Source organism: Polypterus senegalus, chromosome 10 (genome assembly GCF_016835505.1).
Source record: "Polypterus senegalus isolate Bchr_013 chromosome 10, ASM1683550v1, whole genome shotgun sequence".
Lineage (NCBI taxonomy): Eukaryota > Metazoa > Chordata > Cladistia > Polypteriformes > Polypteridae > Polypterus > Polypterus senegalus.
Genome location: NC_053163.1, coordinates 129,799,142 through 129,826,363, shown reverse-complemented (window position 1 = coordinate 129,826,363; position 27,222 = coordinate 129,799,142). Strand labels below are relative to the sequence as shown.

The window sequence follows — 27,222 nt, the reverse complement described above, 5'->3', positions numbered from 1 at the left end:
TATTACAGTCTCTAGTTAACTTTTCATGCATGTTTTGAAGTTGCAGTAGAGAAAAATCCATGTAAACACAAGGTGAATGTGCAAACTCAACACAGACACCAGCCAGGACACTGACTTTTTTGACCAAGCATCACTAACCACTGCAACAACAATGACAACAACATTTATTTATATAGCACATTTTCATACAACAGTGTAGCTCAAAGTGCTTTACAAGATGACAATTTGCAGGGGTTCCGAGGCCAAAAGTCCACCCAGCCCTGACTGGACATTCTACCTAACGTAAATGTTACTAAATCAAACCTCTTAGTTTTCATGCTTCACTTGATAGAATTTAATGAATTTGGTCTTATGGACAGCTGAGACATCCACCTTCATTCCAATATCACAGGAGGCTGCATGGTGCCTTGATCAGGTGGTGATGACGCAGATCACCACCAAAGAAAAACCAGAAAAAAACACCCGAGAATAGTGGGGATTAGTACAAATAGCAGATAAGTGAAGAATATGATAATTCTATGCCCATATAGTCCAAGAATACAATTGAAAAGTTGCTACAAAAAAAAACAAATTGAAGAGATTTTAGCAGTTTTTAAAATGTTCCACAGTATTAGCCTGATGAATTTCTATAGGTAAAGTATTCCAGATTTTAGGTGCATAACACATAAAGGCTGGCTCCTCACTCCTTTTAAGCTTGGCTCTTATTATTATTTAGATTATTTAACACTTTATTAAGAATTAGCAGTATTTTAAAGTCAATTCTGAATGACACAGGTAATCAATGTAATGACACTAAAAATGCTGAGATGTGCTCAGATTTTCTTTTTCTGTTTAAGATTCTGGCTGCTGCATTCTGCACTAATTGCAAATGATTTATGTCTTTCTTAGACAGACCTGTTAGGAGTGCATTACAGTAATTTAATCAACTAAAAACAAGACATGAATTAATTTTTCAGTGTCTTATAAAATTATAAAAGGTCCTAACTTTTACTATATTCCTTAAGTCAAAGAATGCAGTCATCCAGTTAATGTGTGATTTAAAGTCTAGGTCAGAATCGATGATTACTCCTAAATTCTTTACCTCTGCCTTAATTTTTAAACCTAAGGGATCAAGTTTATTTATAATATCCTCGCTATATCCATCTTTGCCAATCATTAAGATTTCTGTTTCTTCTTTATTTAGTGTGAGAAAGTTAGTGTGAGAAAGTCAAGAGCATTAGGGTCATCATGCACTATAGATAAATACAGCTGTGTGTTGTCTGCATAGCTGTGGTAGCTCACCATGTGTTTGCGATAATCTGACCTAATTGAAATATGTAGATTTAAATGAGCAGCGGACCCAGAATTGATCCTTGTGGTACACCATATACAGTATCATGTATCTCCGAGGTACAATCACCACAGCTAACAAAAAAAAAATTTCTATCTTTTAGGTAAGACTGAAACCAATTTAAGATGCTGCCAGAGCGGTCCACCCGTTGTCTAAAGCAATTTATAAGAAAACTGTGGTCTATGATGTCAAATGCTGTACTCAAGTCTAAGAGAATAAGAACAGATATTGTATATGGCCTCTAGCCACATTAATTTACAAATCATTTACTACTTTAGTCAGCACAATTTCTATACTATGGTTTGTTCTGAAACCTGAAATTGTCAAAAATAGAATGTTTATTCAAGTAATCATTTTGCTACCTAAGAACTGCCTTTTCTGAAATTATACTTAAGAAAGGCAGGTATAAATGTGTCTAAAATTGTCAGAGAAGAAGGAGTCGAGATTAATTTCTTGTGCTGAGGTTTAACAAATGCAGTCTTTAGACAGTCAGGTAAGACCCCTGTATCTAATGATGAGTTTGCTATGTCAAGTACACTATTAATAAGGACATCGGAGACTTCTTTACAAAATGCTTGTTGGTACTGAGTCAAGGATGCAGGTGGAAGGTTTCAACTGAGAAATTATCTTACATAGTAATGGTTGATCTATTTCATTGGAATAATATAATCTCTTTATTATAAAAGAAAATCTTGAGATGAGACAAGACTATTGCTAAGAGACTTTTTCAAGTCCCGCGAGACGAGACTATTGCCAAGAGATTTTCTCAAGTCCTGCCCTCCTCTCAACCATTTACGGTTAAAGGCCCACGTCCACGGTCCTCTCACCTCCCATTCATGTGAATGGTTTTGTCAGACACAGTTCCTGCGGTCTCAGCTCTTATGAATTTTAATGTTTTCCATACTTTAAGTTCCCAATTAAAGAAAACTTATTATGTCCAAATCTTATTGAAGAATTTCATCCCGAAGGGTTATCAACAGAAGAAATGAGTACACGGGCAATCCTAGCACCGAGAAATGATGAAGTCAATCAAATTAACATGAAAATTGTCATCGGTTACACGGCAAATTGGTTAAATGCGTATCAAATGACTATACTAAAACAGTTGGTGGTGATTGTGCGGAAGATGAAAACATAAACTTACAATATCTCTTAGAATATCTACAGCGTTTAACACTGTCCAGTCTTCCAACGGCTGAATTACTGTTGAAAAAGGATGTATCATAATGGTATTGCATAATTTATGTATGAGTGATGGGCTAAGCAATAGGAGAAGATTAGTTGTATTCAAAATTGGTCAAACAATTCTGACATGTAAAATTTTAACAGGCGACAAGAAAGGTAATATAGTACATTTTCCGTGGATAACATTAGACACCAAAGGAGATCTTAATATGCCATTCATATTAAAATGTTAACAGTTTTCCATTAGAGTAGCTTTTGCTATGACAATTAACAAATCACAGGGACAAACATTCGTAAAAGTTGGTTTATTTATTAGAGAGAAAGAAACGATATTCACTCACGGGCAGTTATACGTTGCGTTGTCACGATGTAACTCCAAACACAGAATCAAAATTCAAAGCAATACTGATGAAAATTTTATTCCGAATATTGTTTTTACTGAAGTTTTACAGTAAAAGTTTAAGTTTAAAAAATATTTGTGTGTTAGTTTCAAAACCAAACAAAATGAAAACATATAATGCAACAAATACCTCTAATGCAACATGAAACATAATTTTCTTTCAATTTATTATGTTTTACTAGTTTTTCCTATGGTTAATTACCCACAGTAAAATAGGTCTATTATGTATATGTAACAATTCCCACGAAAATAACAAGCTGTTTAAATTGTACATCTGCTTCCCCATACACAAGTGGCAGAGCTGCGAAGTGGCTAGTGCGTAGCGCCCGTATGGGGGTTGGCGAGCAAAATGAGCAGGGGGCAGAGCCCCGTAGTTCACTTAAAATAGCATGCTGAGATTCAATTAGATTAACTGTGGGGGGTTATAGAATGCTATTTCTAATACTGTATAATTTATTATTTATCACTGCATCACTATACTATCAATGTGTAACAATAATGGACACATTCTTATAATACAGTTGAAGTGTGAGAATGGAGCCATTTATTTGGCATAGCTGAAGCCATAAGATAGGAAGATACAGTATAACTAGTTTTGTTTAGCTTTGGAATTGTTGATATAGGAATGTGGAGTGTCGTTTTATGCTATTTCGAGGTTGATTTTCTGATTTTCCTAGCCTTTTAACCTACTCCTGTAAGGTTAAAAACAACAAAATGTCAAACAAAAGCATGTGGGGTATTGTTTTAGACTGTTTCAAGATCAGTGATTATGAATATGTTATTTTTGATTTATGATCCTTTACTAGATTTCAAGCCCTCTATGGACCTCAAGCAGGAGGTGAAAAATGACTCATTTCTATTACAATCGAGAATATTTAGTCTTTAAACGCTTAAACTGGGCGGCACCGTGGCGCAGTGGGTAGTGCTGCTGCCTTGCAGTTAGGAGACCCAGGTTTGCTTCTCAGGTCCTCCCTGAGTGGAGTTTGCATGTTCTCTGTGTCTGTGTGGGTTTCCTCTGGGTACTCCGGTTTCCTCCCATAGTCCAAAGACATGCAGGTTAGGTGCATTGGTGATTCTAAATTGTCCCTAGTGTGTGCTTGGTCTGTAGGAGGGTGTGTGCGCCCTGCCTGGGATTTGTTTCCTGCCTTGCACTCTGTGTTGGCTGGGATTGCTCCAGCAGATGCCTTGACCCTGTAGTTAGGACAAAGTGGGTTGGATAATGGATGGATGTTTAAACTGAAGCATACATTTTAGTATTTAAAATATTTGGTGCAACTATTCCAGTTTAAGTATGTACTTCTACCTCGTGAAATAAATCATTACATTTTCATGAGGACCAGGTTTTTAAAATAAAGAAATGTTAAGTCAACACTAAGATTTGTGTGTAGTTCAGAACGCAAAAGGCACCATAAACAGCAATTTTTTTAGGTTATTTAAATATTACCCAGTTTCCAAACCCATGATGTTACACTACGCAAAATTCGAACACCTGATACTGATTAATGGGCCACAAAACAGTTTAAATTGGGCGCCATGAATAGAACAGGCCAGTGGATAACTTAAGACAACTGATATGCCACGTTGCAGCTCAATACAATATCGTCACATATAATGTTCTCCTTTTTTTAGAGCCATAACCTTCTGACAGTGACATACTTGACAGATGCACGATGCACATTACTGACTCCCACACACTCCGCAGAGACGTCGAGAACTTCTGCTGGCGAGAAACCAACCAGCTGTATGCCGAGCCCATACCCCGCCCCGCGTCGGCAACGCCCCCTTCGTTTTCCTGTTCATTTCTTCCGCTTGTAAGTGGAGGTAGATTGATTGGCGCTCCGCGTGGCGCTTTGATTGCCGGGTGGTGTATTAGTTCAGGTCAGTATTTCTGTTTTTATCTATTCTCTTTAAAATTTATAATAATACCAGCATGTTATACATTTTTTGTAGCTGTGGAGCAAGAGGTCGTGTAGGGTGAGGATGAGGAAGCACACGCCGGATCAGTTAATGCCGGTTACGCCGAAGGAGAAAAAAGCGCGTGTTCTCTACTCGAAACCGGCTGGGCGTGGGCTGTATTAATGGACCGTTTGTGTTGGGGATTGTGCGTTGCCTCAGGGATTATAGTGGCTGCCTGTTTGGACTTTTTAAATATTTATTTATTTATTTTTTAATCTGGCACTTGGCTACTTTGCCATTGATAAGTGTGTATGTGTTTGTAAATTGGCCACCCCCACAAGTAAATTCATTTATTACGAAACGAAGGAGAACCTATGGATTTGTATCTGTTGGAAACAGATACGCCCTCCCAGTGAATAGACAGTTTAAAATATTATATGGAACTCCTCCTATTTACGGCAGGGATAACCTTCGCGTCCTAAGCTATATCAAGCCACTTCTCTTCTGTGGAATTGAGCCTGTCTTTCATTTGCATATTCATAACAGTAGCCATACAATGGATGACCCTCCATAAAGGATGAGCGCGAACCTCCAGACAAGATTGTGACATTCCTAATGACATTCCTTCCATAAAGAGGGTGTGAATAAAGGGTTAAATATCCCTATGCATTTATTGGTATTGCTATATGAAAATGGAGATTATACACCTGTGAGTTGCTGGAGATGGGGGTGGAGGAGCGAATGCATTCGGGTGATTTCCTTTTTATTTAGCGTGAGTAAACGTGGTTAACTTAAAGAACAAGTTCTGCAGCATCTCTTGGAACAGGAGACATTTTCTGTTTGTCCGATTCATACCAACAAATGTTATGACACGTGTTCATACCCGCTTTGCCGTCATTATACTGCAATAATTTTGAACTCCTTCTCATGAGTACTTTTGTACAGTTGGGTTAGTCGCTGTTTGAAATGTGAGGCTATTATTGGGTTTGTTTTAGTTATGGGAGCTAACCTCAGGAAAACTAAAGTCGATGTAATCGGAGTGTGTTTAAAGCAATGTAAACAGTGTCACAATACAACGCTGAAAATGGTGCCAGTGAACGGCAGTAACCTCTCCAAGTGCACACCCCTGACTCTGTGGAGGTGGCCAGATGGGATCATACATCACATGACTTAGCAGAATCACTGGCTGCTCTCTGATTGGTTTATATAGTCTTCCTATATCATGCCTAGTGTCTCTTGAGGGACGCATCTGCAAGTTGCCTGTGGATGGGGATCGGTCATAAATGTGCTGCTGATTAGCCAGTGGCAGGTTTGGCAGGTAAGGAGAATAGATGGGTGTGCTATGTATAGTTTCTGTGTTAAATATAGTAGTAACTGGCCTTCATGGAAATTGTTTGCGTGCTAAACCCCAGGTGTTTATATGGAAAGATGTTTAATTGCAAATCCTCTAGAAATAGCTAATACTCTTTTTTGATAAGATAAAACATTCTGCAGGATATTTTTTATATTAAAAACAGACAGAGGTTTGTACCTTGTATACTGGGATTAACTTGATAGATGCGAAACATGGTGTTTGTCTCCTCAGTAGTCCTCTTTTTTTTTTTTTTTCTTCCCCAATATAACACATTGGCATGTGTAGTTCTTGTAAGCAGTAAATAGTTATGTGACCATACTTTACATCCTTGTTATCATCTTAATTTGCAAGTATTAATATATGGCTAACACTTTGCTTACATTGTCATTAATGGTCCGTATATCTTCTTCGGGGTAGGTGAGTTACAGACCTTTGTTCAATACCCGAGCCACTGTTTGAAACTTTGTCTCAGGGTGTGAAGTTTGGCTAGCCAGATGGTGATTGAGTGATCACCTTTCTGCTTCCAGGATACATTGGCGTGTGTGTGTGTGTTCTGTTAATGAGCAAGATGGTCCCAGAGGGAGAACAGCTCACTTGATGGAGGATGGATTAAAAGAAAAATATGTGGTAGAAATGGACACTTCCCTTTGAGCTGACCTGCTAATTTTGACAAGAAGCTTCAGGTACAGTAGGTATAGGATATCAAGCGAAGACAACGGAATTAGTTTTTGTGTAGGTGTTGGAAGAACACAAATAAACAAGGTATTTGTCCAGTTAAGATGGTGGATGTTTAATATAGACAGAATGGCTTGCTTGCTAGTTTGAATTTACCTGGGATAATTTTTTTTCCCTTCTCCTATATATAAAATTTCTATATCTTGCAAATTATGGTACACATCTTGTGGTCGGTAGATATGCAACTAATTTCAAAGGGTAGTAGTACAGTCCACATGAAGAGTAGATGCCAAATCTAGAGAGGAGACTTCTCCATTGCCAGGAAATGCATATAATGGCTGAGAAACGCAGTCATGCTGAGTACATCTTAAATGTTCTTGATTGTAATGTTTACTTTATCTTGGACAGTTATTTGCAGTGTACGAAGTTTCTGTGTACATGTCGATCTCTTACCTGTATTTTTCCACTGGCTGCACTTGAGTATATAGTGCCCTTCCCTATCTCCAGGAAGGGTTATTTTTTCATATGTTTAGGTAGTCTTCATATTCAACAACTCCCATTACAGAAACTGTGTAGGCGTCATTGTCAGACAGTGTGCTTTATAATAAGATATGAAATCAATCCTGTTTTGAAGGCAGATGTTTCCTGAAAGCTTCAGCAAGTGTGGGAGGCGTGAGTGGTATTTTGTCCCTCTCTCTCTCTCTCTCTCTCTCTCTCTCTCAAGGGCTTTCCTGAATGATGTAACAGGATAATAACCATTTATGGGATATATTGTGTGGTGTGATTCTGCAGCCAATTGGACTCTTTGCTTATGGGAGGGGTTACCTTCAAATGTGAATGATTTTATTTCTCACTGCATTAGTAATGCGTATTCATAATAGCCAGATCCTCTAACTTGGGTTCTAAATTAGATAACTTAATTTTAACCCCTGCAAGTATTCTGTAAATGCTGGACTGCAGAGATGTAATGCTTTGGAACTAGAATGTTTATCACTGAAGTTTTTATTTATTGCTTATATTTAGTTTCCTTGGCTCCTCACCTTGAATTTTTTTCCTATTTTATTAAAACCCCAGCATTTCTGTTCCTGCTGTAGTAGTGCCCCCTAAGGACCAGTCTTATTATAGTGAACAGCATCTCCATGGAGACTCATCCCTTGTACGTATAGTATTTGTTAATCATTTTAAGTTCTGAGTGGTAGCAGGATATCATTTTAAAAGAATGTTTTTGTTTTCTTCCTTAGAGATTTAACTGCATCCAATGGTCTTGAAAAAGAGGCCAATAATGTGAATTTCAACTCCACAGAGATGCCTGGAACAGAACTGAAAGAGACTCCAAAATCGACCAATGGTATGGTGGTAGGGGCGATTTTTTGGACTTGTGTGAAAATTAAGTGCAAGTGAACATGTATATTCTGGACACTATTTGGAAGCCCTCTTAATTTAGTGGTTCATTTTATGCTACATGTGAATATAGGGTACCTACTTGCTACTTTAAATTTGATTGGTCCTAATGTAAAAGTACTGCTGTGCTGATGGTGGTTGATATCGTCCATTGCTGACTGGCTGGAAACATTGTCAATTGGCTCCAAACATTTGCAGAGACTTTCTAGAGTGTGGAGGGTGCTGTAGTTGAAGGAAGGTATCAAATTAGTAAGTTGTTCACAAATTCTAAATGAGAAAGAGTGCAGGTATTTCTATACAGTGAGGTTTGTGTGCCAGACAAGGAAAGTGGTGGCATGGTGATGCATGTTTGGTTTTGATAGATAGATAGATACTTTATTAATCCCAAGGGGAAATTCACATAATCCAGCAGCAGTATACTGATACAAAGAAACAATATTAAATTAAATAGTAATAAAAACGAAAAAAATTAAAAATAAAATTTAATGTTAGCATTTACTCCCCCGGGTGGAATTGAATTTGTGCACACTGCTTGAAGTGGGCCAGTACCAATGAGACTCAAAGTTTTAAGGGGACCCCATCAATATCATATCCTAACACAAGCTCTGACTTCCAAGAGGGAGTCTCATACCCCAACATGTGAAAATAATAACGAATTGGGAAGAGAAGCAAGATGGTGACCAAACACAGTACTGCTAATAATTTGGTTCCATCTCCAGCATAGCTTGTGGGCAAATAGGTACAGTATGTAATTGTACTGTGCACACAAGATACTAAATATGAAAAAAAACTTGTTATACTAAAAAGACTGCTCTATTCACAACATACATTGCAAACTCCTAATGCCAATCAACACTGTTCTTTATGTGGCATGTTGTTTGCACGAATCATAAGGAAAAGCAAAATATGCTCTGTAGTCAAGTCAAGATCAAGCATGACGAAATAGGATTTTTCTTTTTATGTTGAAAAGAGAGCTGAAGATGCCATGTTTGGGCTGAGAAAAGTAATTGGTTACTTCTAGTTTAAAAAAAAAAAAAAAAAAATCCTAGTTTCTTGTTGGTAAACATTTACTAAAATCCATTTTATAGTGAGACTGATCTAGTTTTAGAGTTTTGTGCCAATAAGGCATCATGATTTGTAGCAATTTTAAATGAACATGAAAAGAATCGCCTCTGAATCATGGCAAGAATATTACCTAATACCGCCATGTATGCTGAATTGCAGCAATCTGTGAGACCACAAAACTGCTGCGTCACAAGGTCAAATGCCAGCGTGCCATTATCCCAACACTGGGTGTAGATGCTTTCTGCAGTACATGGGTAGAGCAGCTACCCACCGGCATCTCTCCACTCCACCCACCAAGCCCGAGGTGATGATATGTCATTGATATTTTGAAATGGTAATGTGAACTTATAAAACACTAAAAAGTGCCCATGTGAATTTAATGAAGTGGTTAAGCCAAATGGACTAGTTGCATGTTTCCACAGGAGCCCTGCTGGATAGCTGCCAACTGCCCCCCCAGTTTGGATGCAGTGTTTAGATTGTCTGGGATGTGACTCAATGACCGACGTGTGCTGCTCAAAAGGAAAAGGCCTTTTCAAGTCTTTTTTTGGCAGCAAGCCATGTAGTGTTGGTTCTATGAAGTCTGAGTCATGATTTGGAAGAGTGGGGGAGGTGGGGAGTTTGGGAGAGTGTGGCTGGGGACTAGGCTGTTTGGTTGATTTCATCGTAAAGATTACATGTTTCATGCCTGTCACTCCACTATGTGGATTATACATTAGGAATGTGTTTTGTTTCCCCCAAATCCATAATTACTACTTTAGTAACAAGTACAATTAAAATAACAGGGTTTTCTGCTTGCATGTGAGTGGCAGTAAAAAAAGATTAGGGAACACCCTAGAATGATGAGAATGGATGTATGATGGAGTGATAATCCATGTTTTTTTAATAGGAGAGGTATTGCGGCCAGACTCTCTCCACTTGGAAAACTTGGATTTGAAATTGTGGACCAGTCAAGGAGATGGAGAAGTAAAGTTGCGTATCAGAGAATCTGGCCATGCCGCCAAATCCCCTATCACTGTCCATCAGTTGCTAACACGTGCTGTGGACAAGTTTGGGGACTATGTGGCACTAGCAGCAAAGGAGGGAGAGCAGTGGAATACACTGACTTACAAGGAATATTACCAACAATGCCGTGCAGCTGCCAAAAGCTTTTTGAAGGTGCGCAGTTGATCTAGAAAGATCCTCTCTTGTCTATCTTCTCAACCACCTTTATAAACACACTTTCTTTTTTTTTCTTTTGTATAATATTGTTAATCCATCTTTTACAGCTTGGTCTGCAGCGTTTCCATGGTGTTGGGATTCTAGGCTTTAACTCTCCTGAGTGGTTTATAGCTGATATCGGTTCCATTTTGGCAGGGTAAGTAATTGCACATCCTATCTTCTTCTTGCTTCTTGTCATTGTTTGGGAAAGGATTCTTCCAGTATACTCTGTTTTTATGTTCCTCCTGTTGCAGGGGTTTTGCTGTTGGAATTTATACAACCAATTCTGCAGATGCCTGCCAGTATGTTGCTGAAAACTGTCATGCAAATATCATTGTAGTGGAAAACCATAAGCAACTAACAAAAATCCTTCAAGTAAGCATGGATACGGGAGTGTGTACTTATCTTGCTGAAAGTGCTATGCTTTGTTAGTAGATTTTTTTATTTCCCCTTTCATTGGACATGATTTGTAAAAAATTTTTTTTTTTTAGATTCAGGACAGACTACCACATCTGAAGGCTATTATCCAATATAAGGAAACTCTGAAAGAGAAGAAGCCAAATCTTTACACGGTAGGGTTAAAGTCTGCACGTAGATATAGTAAGTTAAATGTTGCATTCAGCTATATTCTGAAGACTGGTCTCATGCTTCCGTAGTGGGCAGAATTCATGGAAGTAGGAAAGGATGTCCCTGACAAGGAACTGGATACAGTCATCAATTCCCAGAAGCCCAATCAATGCTGCACACTGATATACACATCTGGTACTACAGGAAATCCCAAAGGAGTAATGCTCAGCCATGATAACGTAAGTAGAGCTGTAAGGAATAGTCAGCTGGGTATGGGACAGTTGAGCAAAGGGAAAAGGCCAGTGGTCAAATGCAAGCTGCACTGAACAAACACAGCCATTAGTTGATAGAGTAGTGCTGATCTTGTGGCCAAAAATGTTATGCCATTATAAGCTATTGACATTTTTAGATAGGAAGTGGTAGAAAATGTGAGTGCAGAAAAGTTTACTTCATCGTCAAGGCTGTGGTTTTTAGCTCTTGCAAAAGCTGCTGTATTTTTAAAAAGCAAATTCTCTGAAATGATTAAATAGCTGTAATGAAAATGGATTATTTTTTTGCTGGACGGTTACTTGGTTGTTAAATAAATATTGAGCATACTACCCTTCTTGAAGCCTGCACTACTGGTTGGGGTTTCCACAGTAATGACCAACTCTATGCCTTAAATAAAATGGCTAAATTGTAGTTAAACTTTATCAAATCTTAATGAGCCTACAATATTAGTCCTATCCTCTTTCATGTCTGGACAGTGGTGTCCAGACAAGGTGGTCTCTTGATTAGCGTAGTGAAAAGCTTGAGTAAATAATGCTGGTTCCAATTGTGAAAACTTTCTGCTTTGATGAAAGTCAAAGCACATTGGTTATTCTGTGTTATCATAGGTTCTGTCGGCTTTCATGCACTTTGTTGCATTGTGTGCCTTTTCTATCCTTTTTGCTCATCAGTCCTTTCTAACATGCATTATTTAAATTGAGTTAACCTAAGTGAGAAGAATTTTCAGGAAGGTTTATTTGATTGAAACCACTAAATTTGTATGATACAATACCAATAGCTGTGGATGGACAGTCTTGCAGACCTGGCTCAAAAGATCTTCACACATTACACAGATGATCCTTCACTAAATAAATGTTTGTGTGGAAGATACAAGTTCAGTTTTAATCTCTTTTAATCTCTCAAGTCACTAATTGTGTTTAATACATTTTAACAGGTTGTTCATTAATGACTTTGTGATTAAGCAGCCATTTTATGCAATAATTCAAAACTATTTTTTTTTTTTTTTGCTTATTCTGCGAGAGTGGGGACATTTAAATACTGGAAACATGACAAAAAAAGAAACTGAACTTGTGATGTTAACCTTGTACTTAGCAAGTGAACCAAATGAGCAAACAACATAAACATGTGCTGCTGTGTACAGATATTGCTATAAAGCAGAAGAACCTAGTACTAATTACTAGATGAAACCAAATTAAGCTATCCTTTTTCAACAAAATCCTGCAAAGAAGTGGTTTTGCAGTTGAATGAAGATGTTTAGGATACCTTTAATGAGCAGTCTACAGTTTGTTTTGTTTTTGTTTTTTAATCTTGTGAAAAGTTAGGAAAATTGATAACATTTTATTTAAGATTGGCACATGTGTATATCTTTACGTAATGGTTATTCTGCTTTGGTAAAGAATTCTGGTTGAGACAGAAACTAGATATTTAACTTTTATGTGCACTCTAGTTGTGTATAAAATTTTCTCAGTCAAAGGGGTGCAGTTCTTGTGCCATTTGTTTATCAGTTGTGTCAGATGTATTTTTCTGTATAGCTAATATATATACTGTACATTATAATACATTATATATAATATTGAGTGGTTTTCTGTGAAACATGCTACATACAGTCCAGGTTGATGTTGGTGTGAAAGAGATTGCATTAGAATTTCCATAATATTAAAAAAGTGATTTAAAGTTGATTCATTCAAAGCTAAAAACTACTTAAAATATTTGTTTACCAACAAAGTTAATTACTGTTACTTGCTCAAAAGCAATCGCATTCTGGTAAACAGCAATTCCATCTGCTGTAGAAAAATATCTTCCCACATTCTACTCAATCATGGCTTAGCTGCTTCAATTAATTTGCTTTTTATTTTCTTCTTTTTTTTTTTCTTCAAAATGTGCTACTGATATAGTAAACTTAATGATGTGCAAGTGCACAACAGTGTTGGCTTTTTCAAAATTGTAAGGCTCTGCAATGATTTAAACAAAAAAAGTAGCATAGTCCCTTTATTTCAGATAAAGCCTGTCAAAGGCGACAGCAGTCGACAACACTGTGTTATGTTTTTACCTGTTTTCTAACTGTGCTCTGTTACCCCTGCTCTTCTAATCGTGCATATTCATTATGGGGGAGAAATTGCAGTCTCTTCAAATGCCATAGTCCAGGAACTTCAAAAGGTTAAACTGGGTTCCAAAGCCATGAAGGTTGAGAAACACTGCTCTAAGATAAACGCCCTAATCCAACGACATAGTGAAATTGTCATTCCAAATATGTTGAGGGGGGGAAAAAACATTGCTTTTATCAATGTTCTTTTTTTTTAAACTTTGTGATGCTGATGAAATCTGGAGCAGCACATTGACTTGTGATAATTCTAGTTCCCACTTCTGCATTTGCACAAGGTTGCAGATAGGTGGGTGATATACAGTATATTTAATAATTTTTTACTGGATCATTTGCTACTCTCACAGTCAGCAGTTGACAAATATGGTGTCTTTGTGCTTCACCATACTTTCCTCCATTCACTTCACTTCTGCAGATGGCCTCCATTTGCATAAACTGGCACACCCCCTTTCTCACTTTGATCGCTGTTATCAATTTGACGGGGGACACGGTGTGTAAGAATGTCCCATTTCCTAGAACATTATTAGAGACAGATATTAACAAAAAAGTGTCAGCATTTCTACAACATCCCCAAATTTCAATCAAATCTGTCAAGGCATTTTTGGGTTTTTTTTCCCCTATTGTGAGGTGTTTTTAACCCCTATACATTTGAATTTCAATGACATTTGTTAGCAGATACCTACTGCCCTAGATGTACCATCCTAAGTTTCATGTCTTTAGCTAAATGGCAAAGAAGTTTTTCTAACTCCACTAAGTATTATCTATTTCACTTCTGAGTAACTGCATCATTTTTAAGATTTGTGTGTGGTTTACTTTTAGAACATAGATCATAGATGGGAATCATTTTAAAGTAACAGCTGACATCTACCATAGTAATTCAATTACAATTTTATAAATGTGTTACCATTTAATGTTTGATTTTATTAAAGTGGAAAGAATAATGCAATTTAAATTATTTTCCTCTTGGGTCATGGCCCATTGTCAAAGAATCAATCTGGTAGCTCAACTCTGCTTTTCTGTAGCTCTGTTATGTTTGTTTTTATAATGCCTAACAATCGCATTGTAGTGCTTAAGCGTAATGTCCCTTTTATTTTCTACTCTACCAGAGTGCTTTGTAACCTACTATTCTGTTAACTGCCTTTACCATGTATATACAGTCCTTTTTACAAGGTGTACTTTAAAGTTTCACTCTTCAAGTGTATAATTTAATATTTTTACTTCTTCTGTGTAAATCCTTATTTTATTTGCATAAATTTCATCTGCTGCATACAAGTCTGTGTATGACGTTGGTGCAATTTCTCTGGCGATGATTATGGCCATTCTAGTTTAACCTGCCAGTCCCCTTATTTTAAATGCTGTTAGGTTATTGTTGCTGTGAGTCATATGTTCAACAAATGAATATTTTCCTTAACTGTTTTTAGACAGTTTTGCCTTTTATTAATACAAATGGTATCTAGCTATCGGGCATTTTACATACATGTAAAGCTTTAAATACTAGAAGGCTTTGAATACTAGAAGGTAGATTTTACAACAATGTTATAGCATTAGGAGAAGAATAAGACCAACTGCTTTCACACAAATGAAAATAAACTGGGCAGTGCTATAGTCTTTCTTTCTTTTCTTTAAAGGTTGTATTTGCATTGGAAGTATGACAGTACAGTATATGCATGTTTCAGCAAGTAGGTTTTAATAGTATGAGTAACTTTTTAAAATCATATCTAAAAAAGTGGCCAAGGCTGTAACAAACTTCACATTTGATTCAGACACGATTGCTTACCTTCTCTTTTTTATTTTCCAGCTACGTCTCCCAATTTATAGACTGCGGATACATTTTAATCTCTACATCTGTTGTTTTGAAGTGTTTGTGTACTGTACTGATGTGGGACTCTAACTTTTTGCTCTCTTTTAACTATACTGCAGATCACATGGACCGCATATGCTACTGGAAAGATGGTGCAGCTGAGGGATGCCCCTGACATGCAGGAAACTGTGATCAGTTATCTTCCTCTCAGCCACATTGCGGCTCAAATGATAGACCTTTGGTTGCCAATTCAGCATGGTGCCAGCACCTACTTTGCACAGCCAGATGCCTTAAAGGTAAGATGCATATTATTACTTCACTGTTTTGAGGTATAAAATCTATTTTTGTACAACATAATGATAGGAGCAAGTCTCCTATATCAACAGAACCTGCTTCGGGTTTTTGCCTTTCCATCCACATGTTCTGTTGATGACAGTGGTGGCAGTACAGAATGTTTGACAGATCAGGCCAATTTATTCTCTAACTATCCCCTTCTTGACTTGAGGACATTTTTACAGGTGCACCGGATCAGTTGAGAGATTTGTATTCATCTTGATTTACTGCACCATATTTTTTGGGTGCATGGGGGCAATCAAATACAAGTACATGTCAAAACCATCTTGCATTAGTTTTTCCAGATTCAGAGGTACTATGGTTTTTAGTAGCAAATGAGTCCAACAGGCTTGTGCAGTTACCTTATTTTCATAAGTGTGTGCAAGATCATTAATGTAATTTGCAACTGGCATGTAGACTGAATGGTAAATCTGATTTATTCCACAGTGAGCTTAAATCCTGCTTTACCTCACAATCTGATGTAACATTTTCAAAACTGCCTCTGCTACTTTGAATCATTGGCCAATCTCTTGACTAATTCTGCCCTCACTTATAACAAAGCTGCCCCACCATAAAACAAAATAAAAGGTTGAACGCCATCAGCTGCCTTCTGAAAATGAGCATGGAGCCTGTGTCTCACTAGCAGTATGGAGAATTGTACTTTTAAAAGTGACTTTGATATGACACTTATTATTTACAAACCAGTAACTGAATAGGTTATATAGTTACTAATTATAAAATGTAATGTGTTTTAAATAGTGCAATACTTTCATGTTACTAGTTTATTTTTTGTATGGAAAAACTGCACATTTGACTGGCCAGTATTTTTTGATATTACATCCTAAGACCATATATGAAACTGACCAGAAACACTGCCAAACATAATTGTCTGTTTTATTAGTAAGTTTAATCCTTTATGTGGTGTGAAGTAATTAACATTCATTCCTGACCTGAGCCCCTGACAGTTCATATTATTTATTAACACTGGCTACTACATCTCTTGATTGTACTATTTCAACATATGTATAACAAATACCATAATGTACACGGCACATGTTTTCTGCTATGCTGTGTGATTGAGCCCTGCAAAGGTATGGCATTATTGGGGTATGTTTTGTCTTACACCCAGTCCTGCTTGGATAATAATAATATGGGCATTTTTACATTATTGGAATCCATAGGTTCCTCCAAACTTTTTATAAAATAATCGCACTACATAACTCTTGTTACATTTAAGCTGTTACACCCCAACACTGTTTCTGAAATTGTATTGCTAACCTTGGCACTGTACGTTCAGCTCATCTACATAAAATTAGTGATTTCTAAAACTGAGACATTTCTTCAACCAGGAGAAGAACATATGCGATTGGCTGAGCATTTGCCTCAGGAAATTTTTGTTTTTGGACACTCCCAACGTTTTCTATCATTTGTGACTGAAAATGTTTGCAAAGCTAATACATGCACAGGCCGAGTGCAGCAAACATGCATAGACTATGAAATACTTAACTGTAACCCAGTTAAGGGTTTACATGGCCAAATAACCGGGTTAATTGCAGAGAAATCTTTGTGTGTTAACCCACTTACTCAGTTACCAATATCCTGGTTTATTTAACTTGGAATAAGGGTATGTATAGCTTTTTTTTTTTTTTATTAAACCGCATTTTTATGACTAACTGGCTTATTATGGACATGCAAACACACTCTTGAGACACAAACAAAGCTATTATGGACATGCAAACACACTCTTGAGACACAAACAAAGCATTTCTCACTTTGGAGTAAGCTGTTTGTTTTTTGTTTTTAAATATCTTAAGTGCTGTATATTTGAGCGAAGCCTATTGCTAAAGATTAATTTTGCTCTGAACACAGGGCTCTTTAGCAAATACTCTAAAGGAAGTCCGACCCACAGCCTTTATGGGTGTCCCCCGTGTCTGGGAGAAGATGCAGGAGAAGATGAAATCAGTTGGTGCCAAGTCCACAACAGTGCGAAGGAAAGTGGCTGCTTGGGCCAAAGATGTTGGACTACAAACCAACTTGAGCAGGATGAATGGGTAAGCATTTGGGTAGAGCAGTGGTGGATGAAGTGTATGAGTCAAAATATTCATCCAAATTTATGTTACATTGAATTTGTTTAAAAAAAAAAAACGTATTCCTAATGTTTAATATTATGTAATCCGATATACAAATAGCACACACAAATCCCTTCACTTTTGTCCCAGTTACTTGTACTTAGTTATACATTATGGTTGAGAATTAGTCATTGAGAACTGGATACGCTAGTTACAAAAACGAGTAGCTAAATCAAAGTCTCAGAGCTGGAGCTCAACCCAGTAGCAATTGGAGCAAGAAAGAGTGTAGTCCATTGCAGGGCACATGAATGCATGTAGTAACTAGGGCCAAATTAGAGCCACTAGCTAATCTAAAATGCACATCTTTGGAAGAAAACCTGTGGAGATGGGGAACCCTCCTACAATTTTCAGTTAGTGATAATTGGTATTTAGAGCTTGTCTGTTAACCATTGTGCCACCATGCTACTTTGATTGGTTACCTCTACATTGGTATGTTTGTTCTCCGGCTTGAATTGTGGCTCGGAATGGGATAGCCCAGCTTTTTTTTAGGGAGGACTGGCTCCAAGCACCTCCTTTACAATGATCTGGATTGAGCAGTTTATAAAATGGCAGGACATAATTCAACTGTCAACTGAGTAAGTGACAAGATTATTGGCTTTTTAATACAATGCCATACACAGCCCATGTTAAAGGAGGCTTCACATTTTACACTTCAGTTATGAGCATAGCTACAGTTCTTCCAACCATCCATTTCCTAACTAGCGTTTTTCATTTCACAGTTACTGTGTGTTGGTGCCTCTCCTGGCTACACCGGGCACAAAACAGGACCCAACCTTGTGTGCTGGGATGTCATCCAATCCATTTACACATTTACGTATGCATAATTTTTAAATAACATTTAGATAGTGTTTCAAAGCTTTCAGACATTTGTGTGGTTCAGCTTGTAAGTACAAGAGGCAATGTGCTAATGGAAGCACATAATCTCAGAGGTGCACATTAAACTGGGCTCCTGAAACGTTGTGCTTAATTGTACAAAACTAATCGGAAAACACTAAATTTATATTGTCTATTGGATTTTTTTCAAATCAAGACTAAAGCACACGACACATGTGAATGATACGGGAGCTAGTGGGATACCTTCTCCAATTAAGAGTATTCTCTGCACTTGTTGGTCCATTTTAATGTCATATTCTGCCTTAATATACAGACATTAGCAACAAGAAAGCCCGATCACTTGTGTATTTGAGAGATGTTTTCAACAAAAGAACCAAGAGTGTGTTATAGGAATTCTGAAACATTTGTAAATCTACAAGTCTGATTTCACAAAGGTAGTCCAAATTTTGGCACAAATTAAAAGGGGAGTGTGGTTGGAAGGATTTTAAAAAGTGCCTCAGGTTTATGACATTTGAATTAATTTGACTTTCCATCAAATATGACTCTCTGCTCATGGCTTTTCCATATACTGACACAATCAACAAAATCTAACAGCAGATATCACAAAGCTGGCAAAATGATTGTTCTGAGAACAAAAAAGTCAGGTTTAAAACGTGTGGCGTTACAAAGAATTTTTTTTTTTTTGTTTTAAGAATTTTTGTTTTAAGCTGCATCTATTTTTCATTTACTGGAAAGAAAATGTCAGTAATTTTAGTTTGGTCTGTGTTGATCGTATTCTTCATACAACCTATGCTGAGATCCCCTCCAAGACAATAAAATTCCCCTATTTGTTGTTATACTGGGGGATATCCCTGACTCTGTCAAGCCTGTAATTCAAGGTCTGGTTCTTATTTTCTCACAACCCTGCATATACTATGCAATATATAGCACTGTGAATAATGTACTGTATATTTTTGTGAAAGCACACTGACAGTTCTGTTGATGAATCGGCTTCATATACAATAATGTGCTGGTGCTATCTGTCAGGCTGTGGAGAGGAGAACTGTTAATGCCTAGTGTTGCTAGTCTCCTGAATTAAAGTTACGCCGTGATGAAAGTTCTCTGTGAGTCAGTCATCAACTCCTTAGATTATTTGGCATAAGTGTGGCTCCATCTTGTATTAATAGGTTTCTGTTGAAGTGGTTAACTCAAAGTATCTGAAGTTATGGTTGGTGTTCATTTCTCCTCTAAAGTCGGCAGTGAATCTGTGTGGCATGCCTTGTGATGCTGTTAAGAAGGTTTGGTCCTGTCAATTGGATTGTCTATGTGAAGTTGTTGTTGCAATCTATTTTTTGTAGTCGTAAGTTAGTTTAAAGTCTGATTCTTTTGATGGCATCTACAGTACAAATGCTTGTACTGTATTTACACTTTTGCATACTTGAGAATATGCTTGCTGGAAAAGTCAGTTGCAGAAGTTGCAAGCGGCACTGAGGTTTTGCAGTTATTGAGATGTGAGGTTTTACTGCATCTTTTTGTTTTTTTCAAGCAGATTAATACTTCCTAAATTAAAGGCTACAAAGAAGCAGATTCGAATATCTTGTTTCAAGGCAACAAGACCCTAGGTGTTACAGTGTGGACCTCTCTTTTTCAGATAATTTTTATTAGAATATGTTGCCATATTTAAGGCAGCAAACAAAAAATAAAAATTTTACAAACTTTTTTTTTTAAAGTTTTTTTTAGTGGATTTTTATTATAATCTGTATAATTGTAATTTGCAAGCTTTATTTCCATGTAGCTGAAATGAACAGTTAACACAGTCGTTAAGAGAAAAAGAAGAAAAGACAGTGTGTTTGTTCTGAGATTTATAGCTTGAAATGTTGGATATTATTTAATATCAGGTGTACAAGTATTTAAAATGTCTTTGCATGAAGGCAACTCAGCAACAGAAAAATTATGTACAATAAGTGATCGGCAATAAAATCTGTTTGTACCATATTAACTGGCCCCGCAAATCATATAAATGATGAATCAGTGTTTGGGAGTGACCTCTTTAATTTTGAAGGAGAATGAGAAGAGGTCATGAAAGGTAATGAAAATTGTATTTGCTAGTAATTTTTGCTTGAGGTGTGTGTTGTTGTTTTTGTTTTGTGTTTTTTTTTCTCTCAATTTTGTTTACATTTTGACTTGTGTTTCTAGGAGCTCTTCATTAACACTCAACTATCGCTTGGCAAAAAAGTTGGTGTTCAAGAAGGTTCGTAAGGCCCTTGGTCTTGATCGCTGCACCAAATGCTACACAGGGGCAGCACCCATAACCAGAGACACATTGGAGTTCTTCCTCAGCCTTGATATTCCTGTGTACGAGCTGTATGGCATGAGTGAGAGCACAGGGCCCCATACCATTTCTGTTCCAAGTGCCTTCAGACTCACCAGGTAGGCCTCACTTACATCCTGTACATGGTGAGTTTAGCACAGCACTTGCTAACTCATGTGGTTATTTGTGTGGGCTTTCACAGTTGTGGAAAGGAGATCCCAGGTTGCGATACGAAGATTCTCAACCCTGATAATGAGGGAGTTGGTGAGGTCTGCTTTTGGGGACGTCATGTATTTATGGGCTATCTGAACATGGAGGAGAAGACCATGGAAAGTCTTGATGAGGAAGGCTGGCTTCATTCTGGGGACCTGGGGAAACATGATGAGGATGGCTTTCTCTTCATTACCGGCAGAATAAAAGGTAAATGGGGTATTTTTGATAATGGAGGGAAATTGGTTCAGAAAGTTGATAAGTGCAGTCAAGATATCCTTTTCTGTGATAAAGGGTTCCTCATAGCTGTTTTCAAGAGAAGATTGAGAAAGTCTCTAGTACCTTTTAAACCAGCCATTCAATGGTTGAACATTTTTAATGTTTGTTTTTCTATACCATCTGTACTGTGTCTTGTCAACTTGCTTTTTACTGTATATCCCTACTAGTATTAATTTTCAGTTTAATATTACAGAATTGATTATTACTGCTGGTGGTGAGAATATCCCTCCAGTCCCTATTGAGGATTCTGTTAAGGAGATGTTACCTTTTATCAGCAATGCCATGCTCATTGGGGACCGAAGAAAGTTCCTGTCCATGTTGCTGACACTCAAGGTACAATGGATTGCTTTTTGCTGTTGTGTGTTTATTGGAATATGTCAGCTACCATACTCCTTTTCAGGGCTGGTATTAGTAGTTTTCCTGAGTTGATAAAACAGTGTGGAAATGGAGAGTGCATCAGGAAGGGGGTGCAGCACAGCCTTTTAGTGAGAATAGTGAATTGCAAATTAACAAGTACTAAGAATAAGTTTGGCCTTCATCTGACCATTTCATGTACCTATTTTCTGAAAATTATTCCAGTTCAAGTTTGAATCCATTTCAGGGGCGCTCATCCACATTTTAACGTATGGTCCATTTGAATTTTAACTGTTAACTTGATGCACAGATCTTTGGTTTGTAAGAGAAAAATCAGACCTACCAGATTACAATGACGCCGGCATGGTAAAAGAGTGTAAACTATACAAAGTTGCTGCCAGATTCGACCTGTGTCAGTGGTTGCTGAAACAGAGCAGAACTACCTACTGCATTATTGTGTCGCCTACCTAGTTTGAAATTGTACCCATCCCATTAAAGCTGAAACTGTGCTTCAGTAAAAGGGTAAATATCTGACATTTTCTACTTATGAACATGATATGAACTAATATTTTCTATAACTAGCCAGCCATGAGTTTTAATGAGCTATTTGTATGGGATGAGTTTAGCACTGGCTTGCGTCCAACAGTTTATCTAAAGCAGTTGCTTTTGGGTTTAGTCTTGGAAGGGCTAGCTGTGTTTTTGTTTCAAACTTATTTACAATCCTGAGGGAGGGGTGTCTTTTTCCCTGTCCCTTGATTTGATGTCATTGTTTGATTATATCGCTGTTTCTGGATAAGAAATTTAGAAATATTTGAATTTTTGCCATTGCTTTAAGTGCTTCAGTCTTATTTTTTGATTAGTTTTTTCTCTGAAGTCTGTTCCCTCAATTGAGTCCTAATAATAATGATTGATAAGTAGAGCCAACACTGGGCAAATGCCACTGAATAGCACAAGACATTATCTGGATGATAATTTTTAAATCCAGGATTAAAAAAAAAAAAAAACACTAAATTCTCTCCATGTAACAAACATTATTGCTTTCTAAATTACAGTAAAAACGTTGGTAAACCCACATTGCAATTTTTGGATTTGCACTAAAACAAAAAACTGGTAAAACACAAGAGTAACCGTGAGAAAGCAGGACTGAAACTAAGAAACATCTGATGTAAACTGTGTTATTGATCAGGACGAGATGCCCTTTAGCATTTTACAGCAAAAAAGTTTGTACATGATTGTATCTTCAAAGAATTAGCAGTCTGCTGATGAATGAATGGCACCTTATTTTAAATTCATCTGCACACTGGTGCCTTTCAAAAAGACATTTACAAAAAAGAAGCTATTTAACATTAGTTTTTTTCTTTGTGTCCTATTTTTGTAGTACTAGACTTGACTAACAGTAGAGGTCACCATGTGTATTTTTTTTTTTTCTTCTCTAAAAACAACCCTTACATATACCTTCAATGAGATCAATAATTCACTTTATAATTCAGTGGGAAATGCATTTTATTGTTCAGTACTGCATAGCTTGCTCCATGATCTGAATACTGTATACAGTGCAGTCCATAAGTATCTGGCACAGTTTTGTTAGTGTGGCTCTGTACTCAAGTATGCTGGCATTGAAAATGAGACAAAGGACATGAGCTTTTGGTGTAGACTTACAGCATTATTTACATTAGAACATTAAAGTTTTGACCAGAACAGGTCATTCAGCCCAACAAAGCTCACCAATCCTGTCCACCTTATTTCTCCAAAGTAAAATCAAGTCAGGCTTTGAATGTCTCTAAAGGTCCTTCTGTCTACCACACAACCTGATAATTTATTCCATGTATGTATGGGTTTTCTCTGTGGAAAAAAAAAAACAACTTTTGTAATGTTTGACACTTGTTAAAGGTAAACTTCACACTGTGTCCATGTGATCTTGTCGAACACGTGTTAAAGTAACAGACTCCATCTACTGTACTTGTTCTGTCAGAGTTTTAAAAACTTCAGTCATGCTAACTATTAATTCCTTTCATCTTTCCCTCTAATTCATACCCTGCAATCTTGGAATCTGCCTTGTTGCTCTTCTCTTGACTTTCCCTTAGCACTACTGAGTCTTTTTGGTAGTCTGGAGGCCAAAACTGCATGCGATACTCCAGGTGAGGCCTCACCAGTGTGTTCTAGAGCTTAAGCATAACCTCTATTGACGTGAACTCTAAACATTGTGCTACATAGCCTAACATGCTGTTTGCCTTCTTAATGGCTTCTCTGTACGCTATCTGGACATTGATGAAGAGAAGTTCACTGTGACTCCCAGGTCTTTCTCATAAGTGGTACTTGAAGTTTCGGACCTGCTATTTTTTAATCGTATCTAACATTTTCAGCTTCCTATGTGTATTACCTTATATTTACTTGCATTAAATTTCATCTGCCATAGCCTGTATTCTGTCCAAATCCTTCTGTAATGATTTGTCTGATTCCAGCTTAGTTCCCATTCCACCTAGTTTTTGTCTTCAAATTTAACCAGCTTGTATTTTAATTTATATATTTTAAAAACCCCTGTGGCCCTAGCGCTGACCCTGAGAGACATTTCTTTTAACATAATTCATACCTAATTCTGATAAGGTTCCTTGTACTATATCCCTTTGCTCCCTGTGTTTTTAGCAAATTTTGCACCCATGTGCACACTACACCCTGAACTCTCACTTCTTTTAGTTAAATGACCAACCTTTCATATGGGGCCTTATTTAACTTGATTTTCTGAAATAATTTAATATCATATGGCACTCCTCTTATCATGTGCTTTTGTTGCTTCCTCATAAATTCCAGCATGTTAGTGAAACACAGCCTCACCCATCTTGACTTTTCACTGAAACTCCTGTCCTTGATGTGTTGCTCAGTCCTTGAATAATTCCTTCCATTGACTTACCTGTGATTTTATGTTTAATTACCAATAGTTACTTGGATCTGCTCAGTCACCCTTTTAATAATATTTGCTGTTTTTCCAGTCCATAAGAATTTTCTCTGTATGCTGTGAGTTTCAAAAAATGTCAAGTTGTTATATGTGCACTAATTAACTTCTTTAGGCTGCAAGGATAAATGGTATCTGGTCCTGGTGATTTTGTTAGATTTCAGCCTCTTTAATCTAAGCAGCACTTATCCCTCTACCATTTCCAAATCACCTCTTTAGTAGTCCTTGTTACTGCTGGGAGGATATCCACTTAATTGTTAATGAAGTTTTCATGTGTAGGTTTTGAGCATTTCTCATTTCACTGTCTGTTCTCTCCATTAGTGTTCCTGATATGCTCCTCCTCGTAGACTCCTCGTATTTTTTTTGCTACTGAAAGAATCTTCTTTGGATCATCTTTCACTTTTTATGCAGTTTCTCTCTGACTGTCTTAACTTCCGTAACATCCGTTTTAATTGTTGTTCTCATGATTTCATGTGCTATTTGGTTGGCACTGGAGTCCTGTCTTCTACACCTCTATATAGCTGGCTTTTTTTTTTTTTTTTTTTAAGCTTCTTTTCTCGTCTCCTTATTTACCTACTGCAAAGTTTTCTTTACTGTAAATACAGCTTTCAGATTTTTGGATTTACAGTACTTGTCCTGCTTTAAGTAACATTTTAAAACCTATTCCACTATTTCACAATTGTCAGCTTATGCCAGTTTATACCTTTTAGACTTGGCTGTATCTGCTGAAAATTTGCCATACTAAATTTAAACTTTTAACAGTTTTAATTTTTGCTCTGCTCTGCCAAAACACTGAACGATATTATATTATGGTCACTTGATCCTAATAGTTCAGTCACCTCTACATCCTCAATTCAATCCTAGTTATTACAGAATACTAAATCTGGGCAGACTTCTGTAAGTAATAGTGTTTTTAACATGCGGTGCTAAACTGATTACATCTGAAAACTCCTGCCTATGTGTTCTGCTATTAGTAAGGTTAGCGCAGTTGAAATTTTGGTAATTAATGTTCCCCATGACTATAATATCCCCCTCTAAAGTTTCATTTTTAAATGTTATTAAAATGATGCACATTGAAACTGCTGGCTAATGTGCAAGTGCTTCAGGCCCGTGCTGTAAGCTGTTGCAATACCTGGCCTAACAGCGCCCTCTAGTGGGAAGACTGAAGTTTAGTTTTTTTTCCCTTAACCTGTAGAGAAAAGCCAAGCAAAATGACACCTTTTATTGGCTAACTAAAAAGATTACAATATGCAAGCTTTTGAGGCAACTCAGGCCTCTTCTTCAGGCAAGATGTAATGTAACCTTAACCTGTTAATTTTCTAAGTGCCTCTTCTGCCTTGGTATCCACTGCTTCATTTTTTACCCCCTTTGCTGCAGAGTAACGTCAATCCCGACACAGGTGACCCAGAGGATGATCTTGCCCCTGAAGCAATAGAGTTTTGTCGGAACATGGGTAGCAGTGCAACAAAGGTGTCTGATATTGTTGGTGGAAAGGATAAAGCTATGTATGCTGCCATTCATGAAGGCATTACCCAGGTCAATGAGCAGGCCACTTCCAATGCCCAGAAAATCCAAAAATGGTTGCTACTGGAAAAGGACTTTTCGATGCCTGGAGGAGAACTTGGTAAGCTGGGTACATGTGGGAAGTGTTTGTTCTTGTCAAGAAATGCTTTTCTCTTCCACTATAAATTTCAACCTTTACTCCTTTTTAAGGGCCAACAATGAAACTTAAAAGACCAGTTGTAATGAAGATGTACAAGGACCAAATTGAAAACTTCTACAAGGATGTGGTGACCCCAGTAACTCCAGAGAATCCTCTGCCAGTCAAATAGCCAGGTTTTCAGATGTCTGCTTTTTGTGTACAGATGTGCTGCTTCTGTTTGGTATATGTGAATTTAATTTATTGAAATTTTTTTTTCAACCGGTGATAAAATAAACCCAGAATCATTTGAGTGACTTTGGTGGAATTGTTGTTCTTTAAAGATGGCTTCATGCTGTTTGGTGCAGAAGGTGTAATTTTAAACATTTTTGTACTCTTAACACCCACCTTTTAAAATGAGTGATACTTTGTAAATAGATGATCTTCAGAGCACCTGGATTGTGTGAACTTCATGTGGATGTGTTAGACAGTCGTGTAATTTTTTTTTTTTTTTTTGTTTGCTCAGAGTTAATAATGAAGTGTCCCATTAACTTCTATTTTTCTGCAGTGTTTAAAACGATGACTCGGACAAACTGGTGGGTTTGCAACTTCTAGCTTTGCAAATTGTTGGGTACTTGAAGCAGCAGCTTCTCATATATTCTACATAAAGAAATTGCAAAGTTACGGAAAAAATGTGGCCATTTGAAGGTTTTCTGCAAAAAAAAAAACCAATATATCACTAGGGGACTTTGTGCCAGCCACTTTGCATCTCTGCTGCTCACATTTGTGGATCTCACTTTCACCAAACAACAAATGTTTTAATTCTCGCTGATATCCTCTTCATTGGGAAGAAACACTACTTTTACCTGATGGCAACACAAATTAGACAATCTACAAGTCTCCGACTCGAAGTTTAAATCTGAACAATATATTCAATCTCTTTAGCTGTTCCGTTGTTTCACCGG

General features: G+C 37.2%; 1 protein-coding gene across 3 annotated transcripts; it reads left to right on the top strand.

Moving 5' to 3' along the window:
- The first annotated feature begins 4,685 nt into the window (after positions 1–4,685).
- Positions 4,686–26,574, top strand: acsbg2 (acyl-CoA synthetase bubblegum family member 2). Of its 3 annotated transcripts, none has more exons than XM_039766628.1 (15): positions 4,686–4,793; positions 7,915–7,996; positions 8,082–8,188; positions 10,193–10,461; positions 10,572–10,660; positions 10,758–10,878; positions 10,995–11,075; positions 11,160–11,309; positions 15,359–15,535; positions 17,442–17,623; positions 20,711–20,944; positions 21,028–21,245; positions 21,508–21,647; positions 25,996–26,242; positions 26,332–26,574. In XM_039766628.1, exons 2-15 carry the CDS (start codon positions 7,980–7,982, stop codon positions 26,448–26,450), a joined length of 2,151 nt encoding a protein of 716 aa, XP_039622562.1. In that variant the 5' UTR covers positions 4,686–4,793; positions 7,915–7,979; the 3' UTR covers positions 26,451–26,574. The 3 variants fall into 3 exon arrangements, with proteins under 3 accessions (XP_039622562.1, XP_039622563.1, XP_039622564.1); XM_039766629.1 differs by lacking the exon at positions 4,686–4,793 and adding an exon at positions 6,030–6,129; XM_039766630.1 differs by lacking the exon at positions 4,686–4,793 and adding an exon at positions 6,699–6,848.
- The last annotated feature ends 648 nt before the right edge of the window (positions 26,575–27,222 follow it).

What these genes read in the sequence shown, in the direction of transcription:
- acsbg2 (XM_039766628.1), top strand. An exon ending in ATCGGTTCCATTTTGGCAGG is followed by an intron (nt 10,661 to 10,757) that starts GTAAGTAATTGC and finishes CTCCTGTTGCAG; the next exon opens with GGGTTTTGCTGTTGGAATTT. An exon ending in AACTAACAAAAATCCTTCAA is followed by an intron (nt 10,879 to 10,994) that starts GTAAGCATGGAT and finishes TTTTTTTTTTAG; the next exon opens with ATTCAGGACAGACTACCACA.